At 49.6% G+C, this 19,058-nt stretch overlaps 1 protein-coding gene across 2 annotated transcripts in view; it reads left to right on the forward strand.

Annotated features, from left to right (window-relative positions):
- The window catches only part of GALNT10 (polypeptide N-acetylgalactosaminyltransferase 10), a 215,968-nt gene that overhangs the window by 189,982 nt on the left and 6,928 nt on the right, over positions 1-19,058 (forward strand). For both annotated transcript variants that reach the window (XM_043913369.1, XM_043913370.1), the window contains exons 8-10: positions 7,733-7,840; positions 13,277-13,498; positions 16,568-16,684. In XM_043913369.1, the coding sequence (XP_043769304.1) occupies positions 7,733-7,840; positions 13,277-13,498; positions 16,568-16,684 (447 nt within the window). The remainder of the gene's footprint in view (positions 1-7,732; positions 7,841-13,276; positions 13,499-16,567; positions 16,685-19,058) is intronic.

The following is a 19,058-nucleotide window of genomic DNA, read 5'->3' on the forward strand; positions in this document are numbered from 1 at the left end:
CAAGTGCCAGCCTGCCATCACCTCTCCCATCCCTTCCACTGCCCTGTCCAGCCCCCTCTGACTCAGACCAGTTGCAGCATCGCTGCCGGGAACCCAGCGCTGGCTCCTTCCTTCGCTGGATTATCTGAGGATGCTGGGAACTTGCTCTGCTGTGTGCAGCGTTTTCCTCCTGGCCATGTGTACCCAGACTTTCTAAGAGCTGTCTGCCGGGAACAGGGAGGCATTCTGCCCCTGACTTTGAGCAGCCATTTAAGATTCCATGAATGTCTCTGTGGGCACCTGCCCCTCCCACCATTCCTCCAGGAAAAAGGCTCGGAGGCCCGAGGGTCACCTGTGGTATACATCACTCCTTAACCAGCACACAACCATCTCTTCCTGCTTCAGTCTTTTATCACTAAAAATGGCAATAACAACTTCTTCAGAGGTTATAAAAAACTAAATGGCATAAAACATTTGTTTGGCCTAGAGACAGACAAAAAGAAGGCAGTCAGTGAGTGGTAGCTGTTTGGATGAAAACCTTCATGTTAAAAAAGGAAGCAGAACAGCCCGAGGATAAAGTACATTGGCTTTGAAATCACACCACCTGGGTTCTGGTACAAGCTCCATCAGCTAGTGGCTGTGTGACCTTGGGAAAGTGACTTAACCTCTCTGAATTTCTTCATCTGTAAAGTGGCAATAGAATGACCCTTACTTCATAGGGTGGGTGTGAGCACGATATTAGTCAAAATGTGTTAAAAGCTTAGCTCAGCTCTTGGTGCATTATAAACAATCAATTATGATAGCTGTTAATGTCAGCATTGTGGTCAATGTGTATGGGCTGCGGTTGCAGGAAGACAGGAATAGGAGAAGCTTTGAGGCTGGTGAGACAGAGGCCAGAGACCTTGGCTCCAGGCCCAGCTCTGAAATGAACTCCCAGCAAGACCTGGGACAGCTCACCTGCCTTTTGGGCTGAACCTTTATTTTCTCACTGAAAGGACACTGACAACCCCAAACTCACAGCGCTGTCTAAAGGCATAGTGAGAACTGGCATTGCCACTGTCCTGAGAAGGGCTGTCTCTAATCCAGCTAAGCTCGTTCTCAAAGTGGTCCCCAGCCCAGCAGCACCAGCATCGCCAGGAATTTGTTAGACGTGTAAATTCCCAGACGCCACGCAGACCTGCCAAGTCAGACATCATAGGAGTGGGGCCCAGCAGTCTGTGTTTTAGCAGGCTCCCCTGCTGATTCTGATGCTCACTCAGGATTGGAAATCATGGCTGTAATGAGTCAGTGAGGCCTTCCGCAGAGTGGAGGCTCAGGCTGGGGTGTGAAAAGATCCCACGGTGGTTGGCAGGGTGGCTCACAGGTACCAACACCGTCACCCCACTTTCAAGGCTCTATATCGTTAGGTCCATCCTTGGCTGCCAGTTTCTGATTCATCGCTTCCAGCAGGGCTTTAGAGCAAGGCTGAACCAGCCTATGTGTGAATGAATGAATGTCTGTACCAGGTTGCACTGTTCATGGAAAGAAAAGCACACGTGCCCAACAGAGAAACATGAGTGCCCTGCAGCTGACTCCCACAGCATCCAGGGTGTGTCGACAGGTCAGAGGTGGCTGGAACAGGGGGCAGAGGCCTTGACTGCAAGCCTCGGGTGACCGCTTTGTCCTGCAAACAATATGAGTACCAAGAGGGGTCTTTGTGGAAGACCATGATAGGGTCAGGACTAGGCTTGAAAAAGATCAAAGTGCAGTCTCAGACCGGCCTAGTTCTGGGGGCCCCCACCCTGGATTCCACTCTGGGCTCTGCCACGTACGAGCTGTGAGCCCTGGGGAAGGCGCTGGAGCTCACCAGCCTCACTTTCCTCACATGTGAGAGGTATGGCAGTACCTCCCTCACTGGGTGGTTGTGAGATGGCTCTGTATCATATGGGAGCCAAAACCTAACAGATCCTACAACTTAAGTCATTTATTAAGGGGAAAAAGCTCTAATGTACGGCGGCCACCCCCCAGTTTTTGGCCAAGTTGACTAAACACCTCAGGATATCACTGAAACAACCAGATGTTTAGTTTATTAATTTAGACACACATATGCTTTAAAGTATGTTATTGATATATAAAATAATATTGGGCTTCCCTCATAGCTCAGTTGGTAAAGAATCCGCCTGCAATGCAGGAGACCTGGGTTTGATCCCTGGGTTGGGAAGATCCCCTGGAGAAGGGAAAGGATACCCACTCCAGTAAAATAATATATTAACCTAGAAATAAATTTAAATGGATTTTTAAAAACTAAAGTTGGGCTTTTTTCCTCTTTTACCAACTGAACCTGGTAACCATTATAAGCATCTAAAACTACCATGAGTGAGATCCTTTCCTAAAACAGTATCTTGTTGTTCAGAACAACCTAATATGTCCAAAATAGTATGAACTTCTGGAAGACATGGATCCAATGTCATTCCTTCTTTCCTGAGGGAAGTTGTATGGCCTGTATGTGGCGTGTCCCACCAGTAGAGCCAGCTGCCACGTGCCCAGGTGACAACATTGGGTTTGCTCGGAGTCCTGTGTGCCTCAGCATTACCTCATCCCTAGGAGGGAGGCACAGTAATTCACCCCATATTCACCCCATATTGCAGATGAGGAAACTGAGGCTTTCAGATTCACAAAACTTGCTTAAGAGCCGGAACCGAGCTCATCACCACTACCCTCTGTTCTTCCTAAACTCACAGATAATGTGGAATAATTGGTGATGATTATTCTCTTAATTGATGCAGCAGCTCCCAAGCACTGGTGAATAGGGTTTGGACTTCACTGGGGTCCTCAGCCGAGCTGCCAACAGCAAAAGCCATAGCTGGCTGATGGCTTCTCCCTTCCATGGGCAGGTAGGATGCCTGTCCATTCCCGATCGGTTTCCAGGCAGCCATTCCCTTGAGAGAGAGGTTTCTTCCCACCCCACTTGCTGGCGCATCCCCTCTGCGGGACGGCCGCTCTGACACGTGGTCTCCAGGGCCCATTGTGTCTTCCTGATGCTCATCACCACTCGTTTCTTTCCTCCTCAGTTTAGGAGATAAGAGCGAGTAATTGTCTTTTATAGACACTGTAATGAAGCCTGTCATCACACAAAGGAAGTTTGCTAATAAAATAAATCAAAGCAGCAGTGGAAATGAATGGGGAGCACGCTTTTACAATTAGATTTGTACTTGTCTAGTGGCATGGTGCTTCCAGGGAGAAGGCTGTGGTGCAGAGGAAGCGGCACCGGGAAACAAGCTGGCAGAGTGTGCTCAGAAATTCCTTGCGCTGGACCTGGGCTCCCTGAGCAGGCCCAGGAGCAGAGGGCACAGAGAGCGAGGGAGGCAAGACGGCTAACTCCAGAGAAGGGCTGTAAGATGCCATCTCAGCCGCCAGTCTTTGTTCCCATCCAAATGTGACCGGGTCCTGGCCAAATGTGGGTGGCTCTGCAGCGCCTCTCCCCTCTGCCCCCAGCGGGGCCCTTCTCCTGCCGCTATGTTACCTGGGGGACAGGAGAACCCCTCGGGCAGCCAGGCCCGGTGACTCTGCCCCTCCCGCCTGGCCCTGTCATCCTCCTGGTCAGTTTCAGGTTCTGCCACCAAGTCAGTCAGAAAAACGACACCATCTCTTTGCGCTTCACTTTCTCCATGTGGGAAATCGGGCCATAGGATATTAAAAAAAAAAAAAGCTGATGGTGTTGGGTGTATCATTTCAAGGCAGTGGTACTTCTCGTCCTTTCGCAAAGAGAAGTGAGTAACACTAATCAGGTTTGCTGTGGCCCGGCATCCAGCTGAGTGCTCTTCACGGCTTGTCTCAGGCCGTCTCGGCAGCCTTGCGAGGTAGCAGTGACTCTCATGCCCCCGGTCACGCGGCTGCACTGGTGGCACTGGCCTTAGAAAAGACTGTCTGCTCATACCACCCCCTTGCTGTGGTTGTTGTGGGTCTTGGGGGGCTGCTGTCCTCTGCTGTAAAGGCAGGGAGGTGGGGGGCCTGAAGGTACACAGGTAGGTACCCTGGGCCAGGAGCTGAACCTGGAGTCCATCTCCCCAGCCCAGAGCCAGTCAGGAAATAAGTCAATGCCTCCAGCTTTTATCATGTCCCTAGATGGAAAATCCCCTGCAGCCTCAGGATCCTGCCAGATAAACAGTGAACACCACAGCGGGGTGGTGCCTACTGCGTATGATGTGTTCTGAGTGGCCACAGTGTGGTTTTTTGTTTTTTTGTTTTTTTTAGGATTTATTTGTTTTAATTTTTGGCTGTGGTAGGTCTTCATTGCTGCATGTGGCCTTTCTCTAATTACAACAAGCAGGGGCTACTCTTCCTTGTGGTGCTCTAATTATGGCAAGCAGGGGCTACTCATTTCTCTTTGCGAAAGGATGAGAAATACAATCACCTTGAAATGATACAGTATTTGCCCTTTCACCCAACACTGTCATATTTTTTGTTTTCATATATCCTGTGGCCTGATTTCCCACATGGAGAAAGTGAAGCACAAAGAGATGATGTCGTTTTTCTGACTGACTTGGTGGCAGAACCTGAAACTGAATCCACGCCTTCAGAGTGGCTTCCCTTGTTGCAGAGCACCGGCTGTAGGCTTGTGGGCTTCAGTATCTGTAGCACACGGGCTCAGCAGTTGTGGCTCTTGGGCTCTAGAGTGCTGGCTCAGTAGTTGTGGTACACAGTCTTAGTGTTCTGCAGCATGTGGGATCTTCCTGGACCAGGGATCAGACCAGTGTCCTTGTATTGCAAGGTGGATTCTTAACTACTGGACCACCGGGGAAGCTCCAGAGGGAGTTCTTTAGGGTTGGATGTACCCAGAGCTGCTCAGACTGCTCAGGTGCTCCCAGGGAACTCGGCGGTTGGCAGCAGCTTTCACTGAACAGGTATGCATCTCTCGGAAGGCAGTTTGCATTCTGACTCAGCTGTCAGTGAGTCAGGTCCAGGGCAGGGAAGCCATTGTCCAAAACCAGGATTCCTCCTGGGCTCCGGACATCCTGGGAATCTGAGGGCATTTGGCTGCCTCAGACCTCTGAGTAGATCAGGGTCACCCTCAGGAACCTTCAGACTGATGGCCAGCGTGGTCACGGCCAAAGAATCCCGAGGTCACAGCACAGAGAAGGATCTGGAAATCCATCTGCATAAAGGAAGGCTCCTTGCCAGGCAAAGCCGGAGACACAGCCTCGTTAGCTAATGCAAGTTTAATATGGAGTCGAGAGAGCTGGATGCCAGCCTAGTCCACTGCCCAGAAGACATTCAACATAGAGCAGGGGAAGGTGTGCCCCACCTGCTCTGTGCCACTCCGCCTCCCTCAAGGCAGGGGCGGCCCAGCGACCCGGGCAATATCCGCCAGACAAAAGCATCGCTTCCACATCAGTCACTCTGTATAAAGGAAGAGTTATTGTTATAGGATGCTGGCGCCTGATCAATATCTCCTGCTTTGAAAATAAACTTCTTGGCTTGGTCCTGACATTAATCTACCATCAGGAGCCCATTATCTCGAGACCAATGTTCTGTTCTATTCACTTGCTCGATTTTTTTTCTCTCCCCCAAGACCAGAATATAATTGCATTTCTCCAAGCAGCATTTCCACTAATTGCAGTCCCATATGTGCCTATCCCCTCGTGGGATATGACTGTTTCCTTCCTGGGGCGGCTTTCCCTGACAGGTGGGGGTAATGCAGCATATCCCATCTGTCTGTCCGATGAGTCCATCTAGTTACCTTGCTTTGGCTTCTGAAGAGTGCACATCGCCATCTGAAAGTCCCTGTATTAGGTGTCTACTGCCACAGGAAAAAATAATCTCACAGTGGCAGTAGACAGTTATTATCTCAAAGTCTTGGAGGGTCAAGGATTTGGGAGTGGCTAAGTGAGATAGTTCTGCCTGGGTCTGTCACGCAGTTGTGTCAGCCAGGGCTGCAGTCATCTGAAGGCTTGACTGGGTCTGGAGGATCCACTTCTAAGCTATGGTGGGCAAGTCAGGACTCTTAGCAGGAGACCTCAGCTCCTCACGACCTATGCCTCTCCACGGGGCTGTTTGAGGGTCCTCACAATGTGGCAGCTGGCTGCCCCAGAGCAAGTGATCCCAGGGAGCAAGATGGAAGCCACAGCGTCCTTCATGGCCATCATTTCTGTAGCATCTTGTTGGTTACACAGGCCAGTCCTCATTTGGCTCTTTTGGGAGGGAACTGCCTAAGGGTGCAAATACTGGGACACGGGGGTCCCTGGGGGGCATCTCCAAGGCTGGCCAGCACACTCCACCTCCATGAGAGCAGGGGCCTTGGCCAACTTATTCACCGCTGTATGTGCCCAGCGCAGTGTTTGACATACAGCAGGCAGTCCACAAATATTAGCCAAATGTATGAACCCATCATTGCAGTATCTCACACTGCTGTGACTCGGTGCCAGGTCTTGTGGTAAGCTCCTCACCTAAAATACCTCATCCCCTGAACCTACCTCATTTCATCCTTTACAGATGAGGAAACAGCCTCAGAGAAGTTAAGTGCCATCATCCAAGTCACAACGCTGGATAGTGATCGAGTCGGGATTTGAACCCAGGACTGCCAGAAGGGGGTCTGTTTAGGCTGGGCCTCTAAGACGGTTGACTGTACTTGTTAAGAATTCTCCTATTTTGCCATCAGACCAGAGTTCCTACTCAGGGGATCTCTGTGATGCCGGTTATGAAGGGAGACTCAGGAGCAGCACCGACTCCCACACTGCAGACAGCAGGGCCCGGCTGCGCAGCTGAGCGAGCCAGCCTGCGGGGGAGTCAGGGCGGGAGAAGGTGACTGCTCAGGGTGACCCAGCAAGAGGTTTAAGGCCCAACAGGGAACCCAGCAGCCAGTGCCGAAGTCAGCAAATACACAGCCTAGTCCCTACCAGCACAAAGTGCGAAGTGATCATCACAGCCCTCCATGCCCCCTTATAATTCTGACACTTATCCAGAGCTCAGACTCGAGTCAGCTCAGTTCAGTTCACTTCAGTCGCTCAGTCATGTCCAACTCTTTGCAACCCCATGGACTGCAGCATGTCAGGCCTCCCTGTCCATCACCAACTCCTAGAGCTTACTCAAACTCATGTCCATTGAGTCAGTGATGCCGTCCAACCATCTCATCCTCTGTCGTCCCCTTCTCCTCCTGCCTTCAGTCTTTCCCAGCATCAGGGTCTTTTCCAATGAGTCAGTTCTTCATATCAAGTGGCCAAAGTATTGGAGTTTAAGCTTCAGCATCAGTCCTTCCAATGAAGACTCAGGATTTCCTTTAGGATGGACTGGTTGGATCTCCTTGCAGTCCAAGGGACTCTCAAGAGTCTTCTCCAACACCACAATTCAAAAGCATTAATTCTTCAGCTCTCAGCTTTCTTCAGAGTCAGCACAAACTGCGTTTAAATTTCTGGCTCTACCACATGCTAACCCTGTGACCTCAGAGAGGTTTCTTAGCTTCTCTGAGCCTCTGTTTATTCATCTGTAAAATGGAGCTCCATTACTACCTAACGTTATGGGTTTTCTGATGAGGCTTCCGTGAAACTGCGTGTGAAGCTCACAGCAGAGTGTTTGGCCTGGAGTCAGCACTCGATGCCCTGAGCTGTTTTTGCTGCTCTTGTCATCACTGTGTTTTCCTACATCCCTGGTCCTGTGAATGGGGGCTTTAGTACACAATCCAAGCTGATGCTTTCTAGGGATGCACAAAGGAACGCTGGCCTTTGAGGAGGCTGTGAACTGGGGGCAGAAATATCATCTCTCACTTCTCATCCTGCAGGTGTGGATGTGTGGAGGTCGCATGGAGGACATTCCCTGCTCCAGGGTGGGCCATATCTACAGGAAGTACGTGCCCTACAAGGTGCCTGCTGGAGTCAGCCTGGCCCGGGTAAGCTGGTAGCTTCCCTAGGAGGTGAGAGGTTGGCCTGTGACTTCAGCAGATCAGAGGCACCCCATGCCCTAGGCCTCGTGGTCCCCAGGTGTGAGGATGTGCGCCATCCCCACCCGCCAAGGAATTCCCTCACGGTCCAGCGGTTGAGACTCCAAGCTTTCACTGCCAAGGGCATAGCTTCAAGCCCTGGTTGGGTAACTAAGATCTCACAAGCCTCACAGCACAGCCAAAATAAATAAATACGTGAAAAAATTTAAAAACTTACTTAAAGCCCTGCTTAGTCACTTACTAGCTCTGTAACCTTGGGAGGCTTGCTCTTAGGCTCTGTTTACTCCTCTGCTTCAAGGAAGCTCACTTTTTCCAACTCTTAGCATGGCCAGAAGACTTTAGGAGATAATTCAGTTTCCCAAAGTGTGACCAGGGAGGTGATTTTAGGTGGTAGACATAGGAACATTTTTATTTCCATGTGTTTAAATTATATGTGGATTAGTGTAGCAAATTCATGATTTCACAGACATTGTGACTTAGGATAAAGCTAAAGTTAGTGCCAAGTTAGACCAGGGGTGATTTAAAGAAACTTGTTAGATAAAAGTTAATATAGGTAGAGTGGCATGTTTGAGAAAGACTGAGATGGTACTTAGAGTTTCTCAGATGGCACTAGTGGTAAAGAACCCACCTGCCAATGCAGGAGACATAAGAGACATGGGTTTGATCCCTGGGTTGGGAAGATCCCCTGGAGGAGGGCATGGCAACCCACTCCAGTATTCTTGCCTGGCGAATCCCCATGGACAGAGGAGCCTGGTGGGCCACAGTTCATAAGGTCACAAAGAGTCAGACACAACTGAAACGACTGAGCACGCTCATGCATGAGATGGTATCTGAAAGGTCTGGGCACAGTGGTGGTTAATAAATGTCAGTGTCCTCTCCTCATCCCCTCTCCATGTTCATGCCCAAAATTCTATGTTAAAATGTTTTATTGCCTTAAAATGGTTTATATCAATCATCACTCTAATTAGTGGCCATTATCTACAAATGGAAATAGCCAGAAATTTTTATTTGTTTTGTATTATTAATATTTCACTAAGCCATAATAATAAATTTTAAAATATTAAGAGTCTTGAAAAAATCAAGATGACTGCAAAAGAACAATGAAGGTTGGGGGAGATGGGGGGCGGAATCTCAGAGGGTAAAGAAAGCCAGGAAGTTTGGGGGATCTGGAAGGGTCACAGTATAGCTTTGCCTCTTAGAGACCCTCACCCTACCCCTGAAGATCCCTCCTTGCCAACCTGTTTGGCTTCAGTCCACACAGCCTCCTGCCCAGGCCACTGCCTCTCCCTCCCTTGTCACCTGACAATCAGCGATGTGCAGAATTGCAGCCCAGGTCGAAAGAGTCCTTGTTCTGCAACTTACAAGGAAGACCAAGATGGTCAGAGGGGCAGTAGTCTTCCAGGATGCTGGACTGGGCTACTACAGGGACTGGTGTTGATGGAAAAGAGAGCCAGCAGTGCCCTCTAGTGGTCGAAGATTCCAACGACAGCCACACCAGCTATCCCTGCTTGGGACAGCCTGGTCCCATGCAGGTGTGATTTCTAGTTCTGCAGGAGAGGCAGAAATCACGTTTCCTCTGAAATATTTTTGGCAATCCCAGAAGAAGGTGCAAGACAGAAAGACTCCAGAGTCTCTCAGTAAGCCCAAGACTGTGACTCTTCCATCTCCTGGAGACTGTGGGACCATTGAGACACCTCAGACCCCTGAGAAGGACCACTCCCAAACTCCTTTCCCTGACCAGAGCTGTCATGTCAATATGACTCACCTGGGAAATACACACCATCACTCCCTGTTTATTGATCCATGGATGAACAAAAACTTCCTGTGAGCCAGGCCTTGTTCAAAGTTGACATCTTACGTACTTACCTCGCTTAGTTCTCAACTTGTTTTTAATCATTTTAGAAATGAGGACAGTGAAATGTAAAGACACAAAGTAACTAGAGCCAGAATTCAAACCCACTTAGGTCTAATTGGTGCCTGGCACAGAGTGATTATCCTTTAAATAGTGATTGCTATTGTTATTACCAGTATGTGTTGGCATCAGTATTAACAAGGTTGGGAAGTTGATTTCAATGTCTTATCTGAATCCTGTGTTGTAACATTTCAGCTTCTTTTTTCACCAGTCACTACTGAGTCAATCTATTGGCTTTAAACCCGTTAGCAGTCTGCGTGGTGCCCATGTAAGCTGGCAGGATCAAAGGTGCCTCAATCAAGGTCTCCTGACTTTTTATCACAGTATCTAACTATTTTTGCTTAGTTCCAAATTATAATTTACATGTTTTTCTCAGTGTTTTATCAACCAGATCCTTCTAGAGCATTATCTCCTAGAACATCGTATTGATAGATTTGAGAAGAGATATTCTGAAAGCCCCAAGACAGACAGATAAAGAGGATAACCAAAATCTTACTAAAGGTGTACAGACTTGGAAGGACAAAGAGACAGGCAGCAGTAGAACCGCGATTCACGAAGAATGAATGGCCACCAGCTCGCCTGCCTCAAGAACCAGTAACCAGGCAGTTTGTTCACTAAATTTGCTAAAGACCCTTCTCACCTGTGCCTCTGGCCAAGGGGTCTTTGGGAAGGCAGTAACAGAAACCCAATCAAGCTCGATGAAACAAAAGTTGACTTTTGTTTAGAGACTTATTCCAGGATTCTGGGCAAAGGACTGTGATCCAAGCATAAGAAAAGCACGGGGAGCCTCAGGTAGGACTGGAACCCAGAACTAGAAAGGCGTTGTTGTTGTTCAGTCACTAAGTCATATCCGACTCTTTGTGACCCCGTGGACTGTGTAGCCTGCCAGGCTCCTCTGTCCACGGGATTTCCCAGGCAAGATTACTGCAGTGGGTTGCCACTGCCTTCTCCAAGAGATCTTCCCAACCCAGGCATCAAAGGAAGGTGCTCGATCCCTAGGCTGGGAAGATCTCCTGGAGAAGGGAACAGCTACCCACTCCAGTATTCTGGCCTGGAAAATTCCACGGACTACACTCCATGGGGTCGCAAAGAGTCGGACAGGACTGAGCAACTTTCACTTTTACTTTCAAGGGTAAGGATAAGAGGAACCCACAGCCCACTAAAATCTCAGAGTCCTTTTCATGACTCTAGCAAGGAGAGAAGTAATAGACATAAATGTAAAGGTCCTTACTTTGGTCCAGTAACTGTACAAAAGTTCAAGATCTGGGAGAAATGACTTACTAAACCGTCCAGAAAATATAATACTCATTAAAATAGTAATTTAAGTATCAGTTAAAATTAGAATATTATTTGATTTGCTCCTTTAAAAAGAACACTGGTGAATTTCAGCACCTTTCCTTGGTCAGTTTGGCCATCCTTGCCTGTGGTTGGAGAGAAAACCATGATGGTCCCTCATCATCTCTGTGGCTTCAGATAACCAGTGAGCCAGAGGACCTGAGTGGAAGACCAAGAAAAGGAGAGTGTTCACATGTGCTGGCCCCTTTAGGCCTTCAACTTCCTCTCAACACAGTTGCTTTTTATTGTTGTTATTTTTTATTTTTTTTAGCAGACGGTGCGTGGGGGGGGGGGGGGGGGGGGGGGGGGGGGGGGTACTGCACTGCATGGCTTGTGGGATCTTAGTTCCCCAACCAAGGATTGAACATGGGCCCTCAGGAGTGACAGCGTGGAGTCCTAGCCACCAAACTGCCAGGGAATTCCCAGGTCTCAGTTTTAAATTAAACCCAGCCTCTGCCGTGCAGGGGCCTGGTGGGGATAACAATGTTCCTGAGTTGATTGCTGACCCACTGTCAACCTCTTCAGAACTCAAGAAAAAATGAGGCAGCGGCAAGAAAGTTTGTAGTTTCCTACTCCCAAACTCAGAGCCAGCAAAAGTGAGGAGTTTCAGCTTCAATACCAAGGCTTCCCTTCTCCTTACTCAGCAGTCAGCAAAGTATTTTTGTGTGACCTATGAGCTAAGAATAGTTTTTACATTTTTAAATAGCTTAGGGGGAAAAAATCAAAAGAATAATAATATTTTGTGACACATGAAAAATCAAATTTCAGTGTCCATAAAGTTTGATTGGAACACAACCACACCCATTCATTGATGCAGTGTCTAGGGCTGCTTTATAGGAACATCAGAGCTGAGACCACATGGTCTACAGTGCCTAAAATGTTTACTGTCTGGCCCTTTACAGAAAACATTTGCCAACTGCAGCCTTACCTTCTGCTTCTAGGGCAGTCATTTACACTGAAGTGTGTGTGGCTGATGTGCTAACTCACTTTTATTCTTCAGAAGGAAATCTGGATTGCAAAAGGGGGAAAATGATATGATAAAGCCTAAAGAATAAAATGGGAGGGGAGCGGTATCCTGGCAACAGCCTGGGGTTGGAGGAAGATGTTTAAGAGCAGGGAATTTCCCCTGAACTCTGATGTTTTGCTCTTCCAAGCCAAGTAAGAGGTTGTCAGCAGGTGGAGTCTACACTGCGGATGGAGTGAGAGATTTTCATCACAGTTACACAGAAGAATTCACTTTTCCTTTCTCTCCAAATCTACTCATAAACAGGATATTTCCTCACCTCTTGTTGCTTTGACTTGCGAGGAATATGGTTATCATTTTTTTAATTATGCTTCGTAATAAAAGTGGCAGCAACCTTAACACCTCAAAGGATTGTTAAAAATTCTAGCTGCTGAGGGAATTTTACCTCCTGGTTGCAAATTGTAATTCGTTTTTACCAGCCAACTTGGGCAGAACTCTTAGTTGAATGTGACAAAAGCCCAACTCAAATTGGGTTAAGCAGAAAGCCAAGTGACTGACCTATGTAAATGGAAAGCTCTGTGCTAGTTCTGGCTTCAGACAAGGCTGGATTCTGGAACCAAAAGAGTAAAGTGTTCCTGGCTCTATCCCTCAGCTCTGCCTCATTCTGGGATGACCTAACCTTGGACGGGGTTTTCAAATGCCCCAGCGGCTCTCCCTGGCATCTTACCCATCGGATCTTACCCAGCAATTCTTCCAGGACTAATGCGTCTTGGTTCTGATTGGCTTGAGCGAGGTCACATGCTCATTCCTGACCAATCCGTATGTCCCTGCTATCTATTTTCCCATTGGCCAGGCTGGGTCACGTGGCTTCTGCCATCTTAAATGGCAGGGGTGGGTCCCCAAATTCAGTGGGAGGCAATCTCTAGGAAGGAAGGCGTGCAAGATGGTCAAGAAAACCGGCTGCAGTGTATTTACTCAACCGTCAGCTATAGAGCTCTTAAAATGTTGAATAAAAAAATGGAAATATTGAAGGTTTAAAAACAGTGTGGCTACAGCGCTTGATAAAACATAAAATAAGAAAGGTTGACTTCAACCTCACAGACCCCTGTTTGCACCCCCTGCCCTCCTTGACCCTACGGAGAGCCTGACGCTTGCACCTGCCCGTCTCCTTCAGAATCTGAAGCGAGTGGCGGAGGTGTGGATGGACGAGTACGCGGAGCATATCTACCAGCGCCGCCCAGAGTACCGACACCTCTCCGCTGGGGACGTGACTGCCCAGAAAAAGCTCCGTAGCTCCCTGAACTGCAAGAGTTTCAAGTGGTTTATGACCAAGATCGCCTGGGATCTGCCCCAATTCTACCCACCCGTGGAGCCCCCGGCAGCAGCCTGGGGTGAGGTGAGTGTGAAGGCTAGGGCCCGCAACATAAATAGGTCTTCGAGTCAAAATGCACGTGCAGGGTCCACAATTTAGAGAAAAAAGTGCCGGTAACACAACACTGTAAATAAACTATATTTCAATTAAAATTAAAAAAAAAAAAAAAAGCTTAGCGTCATCTAAAAAGTGCCAGTAGAGGTATAACACACAAAACTTTCTCCTTTCTTTCTCTGGTCTCTCTTCTTAGCCTTGGGGTGGTGGTTTTTGTTTGTTCTCTATTTAATGTTACAAGTAGAAAAAAATTAAAACTTTAAATTATTAGCATGAATTTTACTATTCATCTTTATGATCTGCAGTGCCAGTTTTAAAGGCAAAGAGAACATTCAATTTGTGTACAACTGGTGAAATTTCACAATCCATATTGCAGACCTCACCCATGCATATGTATTTCTTACCAGAGCCGTGGAAACACCACAGAACTCACTCAGCTGTATTTATTTCACTTCTTGATGTTGTACACATCCTATCAACATCTTCCTGATGAGTGGGAAAGAACTGAAGGAAAAGGAACTCTAGGTTGCCCCCTGCTTCCCTTTGCTTCTGTGCTATTTGCTGCTGAAGTAGTTGGGTCATCCAGGGGATTAACGCAAGAACGAAAGGACACAGACTTCCCTGGTGGTCCTGTGGTTAAGAATCTGCCTGCCAATGCCGGGGACTCGGTGTTGATCCCTGGTCTGGGAAGGTTCCACATGCTGCGGGGCAGCTAAGACCTCGTGACCCAACTACTGCAGCCCAGGCGCCCTAGAGCCTGTGCTCCGCAACAAGAGAAGCCGCCACGATGAGAAGCCTGCACACCGCAACGAAGGCCCAGTGCAGCCGGAAAGAAAGAAAGGACACGATAGGGTTTCCCAGTCCCTCCTGTGTCTTGGATGTGTTCTTTTGTGAAGCTGAAGCCCGTTCTGGTTGGAAAGGAGGGTGTAGCCTCTGGGACAGGCCAGCACCCCTCTGCCAGCACAGACACAGCTGTGACCCCCTCAGCCCCTACTTGCTTTGAGCGTTGCTGAGTTCCCGTGCCTGTGGGGGCCCCAGGGACTGTGCTGCAGACTCAGAGATGCTGTATGTGAGCTCGGCAGAGAGGAACAGCAGGTGCTCATAGAGTCTGTGTCACCTCTGCCCACGTGCATGCTCTGTTATCCCATGAGATTTCACTTACAGGTCCAAAGATAAAATTATTAGGACATTTTAGACAGTGACAGCAGAGTTTTAAACCAATCGTAGACTCTGAGTAAGGGACCCTGTGCCGCTGCCCTCGTCACACACCCAAGAAGCGAGTCCCGCTGGAGGAGGCAGACAGTCCATCACCGCATCCCGGCTCCTGGGTCTCTGGCTGAGAAGACCACTCAGAGATGGGTATAAGGGGACTTGTGGAAGGGGAGCATACACGCTGGGGCTCCTTCTGTTGTAAGTGACAGAAGTCCATTCTAAGGTGGAAAGGGCGGTGATTGATTCTCATAGAAATCTTGGGTAACTGTGGCTTCAACTGCGAACACCTGGATCCAGGGGGTTCAAATGATGTCAGTCTCTCTTTTCCTACTTAACTCTGCTTCCCTGTGTGTTGTCCTCATGCCGAGAGTAGCAAGATGGCTCCCAGAAACCTTGGGCTGAGAGAGCCCCCGCTTGGCCAGCCTAGCAGGAAGTAAGCACCTCTTTCCCAGTAGAGTCAGCAAAGGTCCAGGATTGAAGTCTTACTCTTGGATCCACACAAATCGCTGTGACCGTTGGAGGAAGAGGCGACAAGAGTGGGGTGGATGTTCTGGCCATGGGATGGGCCAGGAACAGTGGCCCCCGGGAAAATCAGAGCATTGTCAACCACAACACCCTGGAGAGAAGTGTGTTGGGCTGCAGACACACCAGGTGTCACTTGTTCAGCCAATTAGAGGGACCTTTCCCCGCTAAGCCCTCTGCCTGGCCCCACCGGACACCAGCGCGAGTTTTCTAGATGAGGTGCCTCTTGATTTCCCTCATGAAGCTCTTCATTTCTTTGCCACCTCATTGGCTTTCTCCCCTGTGTTAGTTCAGGTCCTCTGGGAAGCAGGCACCAAGAGGGGATTAGGCGAGCAAGAGACTTACTGGGGGCATCACCGGAGAGAAATGAGCAAGGAGGCGAGGAGAGCTGCCAGACCGGCCTGGCTGCCCTCTGGAAGAGGGGAGGAAAGGGAGGAGAGTGGGGGAGTGGGGGGAGAGCCCCAGCCTGAAGTGAGGCTTTGAGGAAGTCTGGCTGTGCTAATGAGCAGTCTTCAGGCGAATCACCTGCCAAAGGAGTCCGCCTCCCCCGGGGACGGGCCTGCCTCTCTCTGGCACTGCTGGAGGCAGCCCAGGGGAGCGCGGCCTCCCCTCGACACAGTGGCGGTGCGGCCCACAGCAGCGGGACGGTGAGACTGCCTGCAGCTGGAGGCTGGAGCAGGCCTTTTCTCTGCCCCCGACACCCTCCACCCCTCCATCACATGGGGAGCCGTGTCTGTGAGGTTGGAGCTATGCGACATGATGCCGGCCCCTAACACAGTGGGCTGCCTGCCGTCCATGCTGGCTGACCAGCGCATGCTGAGGCCCCTGCACTCACAGGGTGTCCTCCCCGCCTTAGTGAGACTCTGTTCCTCTTTGGAGCCTCCCATTCACCTGCCCCAAGGCCCAAGAGCAAAGACCCTTCACCTTTTCTAAAGTGGTCTTCAAGGTATAGCCTCTACATCACCTGGAACGAGGGTAAAATTTGATCCCTGGACCTGCTGGGTCAAATTCTCTGGGAGAGGAGGCAGGAGTTGTCCTGTGCACACCCCCCTCCCCTCCAAGCCCCAGCCCCACCCCAGGACTCTACATGCTCTAATTCAAAGCAAGGTTGAGTGGAGCTGCTCGCTCTGTTCCCTTATTAACAGGTTCTGTCCTGCCCACCAGTCCAGGACGAACTCCATTAGGAGAATTCAGAGCTCCACCCACTGACATCCTCTACTTTGCCTCCCTCCTCCTGCCCCAGCAGGGGCCCCGCTGGATATCTCCAAGCACCTCACTGGTCCTCTCTGCTTCTTTCTCATCCAGATCCGCAATGTGGGCACAGGGCTGTGCGCAGACACGAAGCACGGGGCCCTGGGCTCCCCACTGAGGCTGGAGAGCTGCATCCGGGGCCGCGGGGAGGCCGCCTGGAACAACATGCAGGTAGGGGCTGCTCCTCGGACTGGCCGCTGGGTTCCCTGTGCCGTCATAATCCTGCAGTGCTCATGTGGTCAAGGCTGGTGGGGAGAGGCCCAGGCAATGATGAGTGACAGGTCAGCCCAAGGGACATGTTATAAGAGCCTACTGGACACTTTGGAAAGAGGAATCCTGCACATCAGTCTGGACTGTTGGTTACAAGTGACAGACACTCGGCCCGAATGGCTGTCAACAGAAAGAGTTTCTGGCTCATGTCACTGAAGTCTAGATGATGTCATCAGGGTCTCTCCAGGGCCCCAGCTCTGCTTCCCTCTCTCTTGGCTTCATTCTTAGGCTGACTGTCTTCCCAAGTGGTGGCAGAGGTGACTACCAGCAGCTCTAGGCGGCCAGCCACCCGGTGAAAAGGCATGTCCCTTCCATGAGTTCCAGAAAAGCCCTGGGGCTCTCACATGCTGGGTTTCCTGAGCCAGCGATGATGGAGGTATGACACAGTCCTCTTAGTGACCTGGGTCACGGGACCCTCCTGGGGCCTAGGGTGTGGTCATCCTCACTCGAAAGATAGGGTGACACAAGAGAGAGGGTTGGATATATCCCAAAGGATATAATCCAAAGAGTGAGGAGTGCAAGCCCACCATGTAGAAAGACATGCCTCTCGCAGGAAACTGCACGTAGCTTCCCCTAGTCCCTTCCCAGGTTCACCCCATTGTTAACTCACATGGTATCCATTGAATCTTGATTCGAAGACATGTGGTTTATAGTCTCCCTGATGTGGATTTTCTGGCATTTGGGAAGTGTACACTGATGTAAGACTATAATGCGGGTCCTCTGTAAAAACAGAACTAAGGAGGGCTGCATGGCATACACGCTGAGATTACACCACCTCCTGGCAAGCACAGCACCAGCCTCCTAGCGGGCACAGTGCCAGCCTCTGGAATGTGTGACGCCCTCCCCCATCCTTTCTTGAAAACCATTCTTATTAGTGGCTCTTACTGACTAAGGGCTTCTCAAGTGGTGCTAGTGGTAAAAAATTTGCCTGCCAATACAGGAGATGCAAGAGATTCAGGTTCAATCCCTGGGTCAGGAAGATTCCCTGGAGAAGGGCATTGACAACCCACTCCAGTATTCTTGCCTGGAGAATCCCATGGACAGAGGAGCCTGACGGGACAGTCCATGGGGTCACAATGAGTCAGACACAACTGAGCAAGTATGCCCACATGCTCATCAGTTAATTCTTCTGAATTCTCCATAGCCCTGTATGGCTGCTCCTTGATCCTGGGGCTGCAGAAGAGACCAGGAGAAATACAGGGCCTGGATAGAACGGGTCTAGGGAGCTCAGCTTTAGAATAGCTCCCCTTGCCGGGGAGAGTCCACACAAAGACAAAGGATTTGCTCAGACTAACTGCAAACTGTGCCTGGGGTGTGGGTGTGCCAGCCTCCACCATGAGGCAGGGAGCATGCCAGCCCAGTTGCCCCACTGGGATCTGTGTCCCGTAGGGCCCACAGCCTCTCTGAGTGATGGGCTCTAGTGAGCCTGAAAAGGAAGAAATACAAGTCTAAGCTACAGCTCCTGACCTGGAGGAGGCCTGGGAAGTCAACATTCAGGGAGCAGTAACTGGCTAACCCCACCACCATCACCACTGCAGTGCCCACCTCTGGCCAAGATGGAATAACAGGGACTGGGTTTACCCTTCTACTGGAAGAATCCAAAGAAATGGACAAAATATGTGAAACAACTGTTTTCGGGAGAGCGCACATCAACCCTTGAAAGACAGTGACCCTTGGAAGACAGGGAGCCAACAAGCACGATGGTTGTCCTGGCTTCCTTCCTTGAGAGAGTTCCCAGTCCACAAGACAGGCGGGGAGAAGCCCGGGGGAGCCAGGCACTCGCCCTGAGTTGAGGAGGCAGTGCAGAGAGTGCAGGAGGTCAAGGTGGCCAGAATTCACAAAAAGGAATCCTGGAGACTTGGAGAGAGCCGGACACAGGTAATGTCTGAGATTTACAGAGGGCCCCCCTGCATATTCAGCAGAGTACTGACGTGTGTGAGGAAGTTCCTGGGGCTGGACAAAGAACCAAAGAACTTGAGAGGATTCATATGGAAAACTGGACGGGACCTAGGATAGCCAAAAAAATTTTCAAAAGAAATACAAAGTAAAAGGACTGATTTCAACATATATTGTTAAAGTGTCACTGATTAAAGCAGTGCCATGTTGACATAAAGAGAGAATAGAGACTCCAAAAATAGATCCATGCATATATGGACAGCACACTCTTAAAGATGTTCAAGGGAAATTCAGTGCAAAAGTATAATGTTTTCAACAAGTAGTGCATATCCATGTGCAAAAACATTTTTTTCAATAAATACCTTGTACTACATATAAA

Source organism: Cervus elaphus, chromosome 9 (assembly GCF_910594005.1).
Source record: "Cervus elaphus chromosome 9, mCerEla1.1, whole genome shotgun sequence".
NCBI classification, from domain to species: domain Eukaryota; kingdom Metazoa; phylum Chordata; class Mammalia; order Artiodactyla; family Cervidae; genus Cervus; species Cervus elaphus.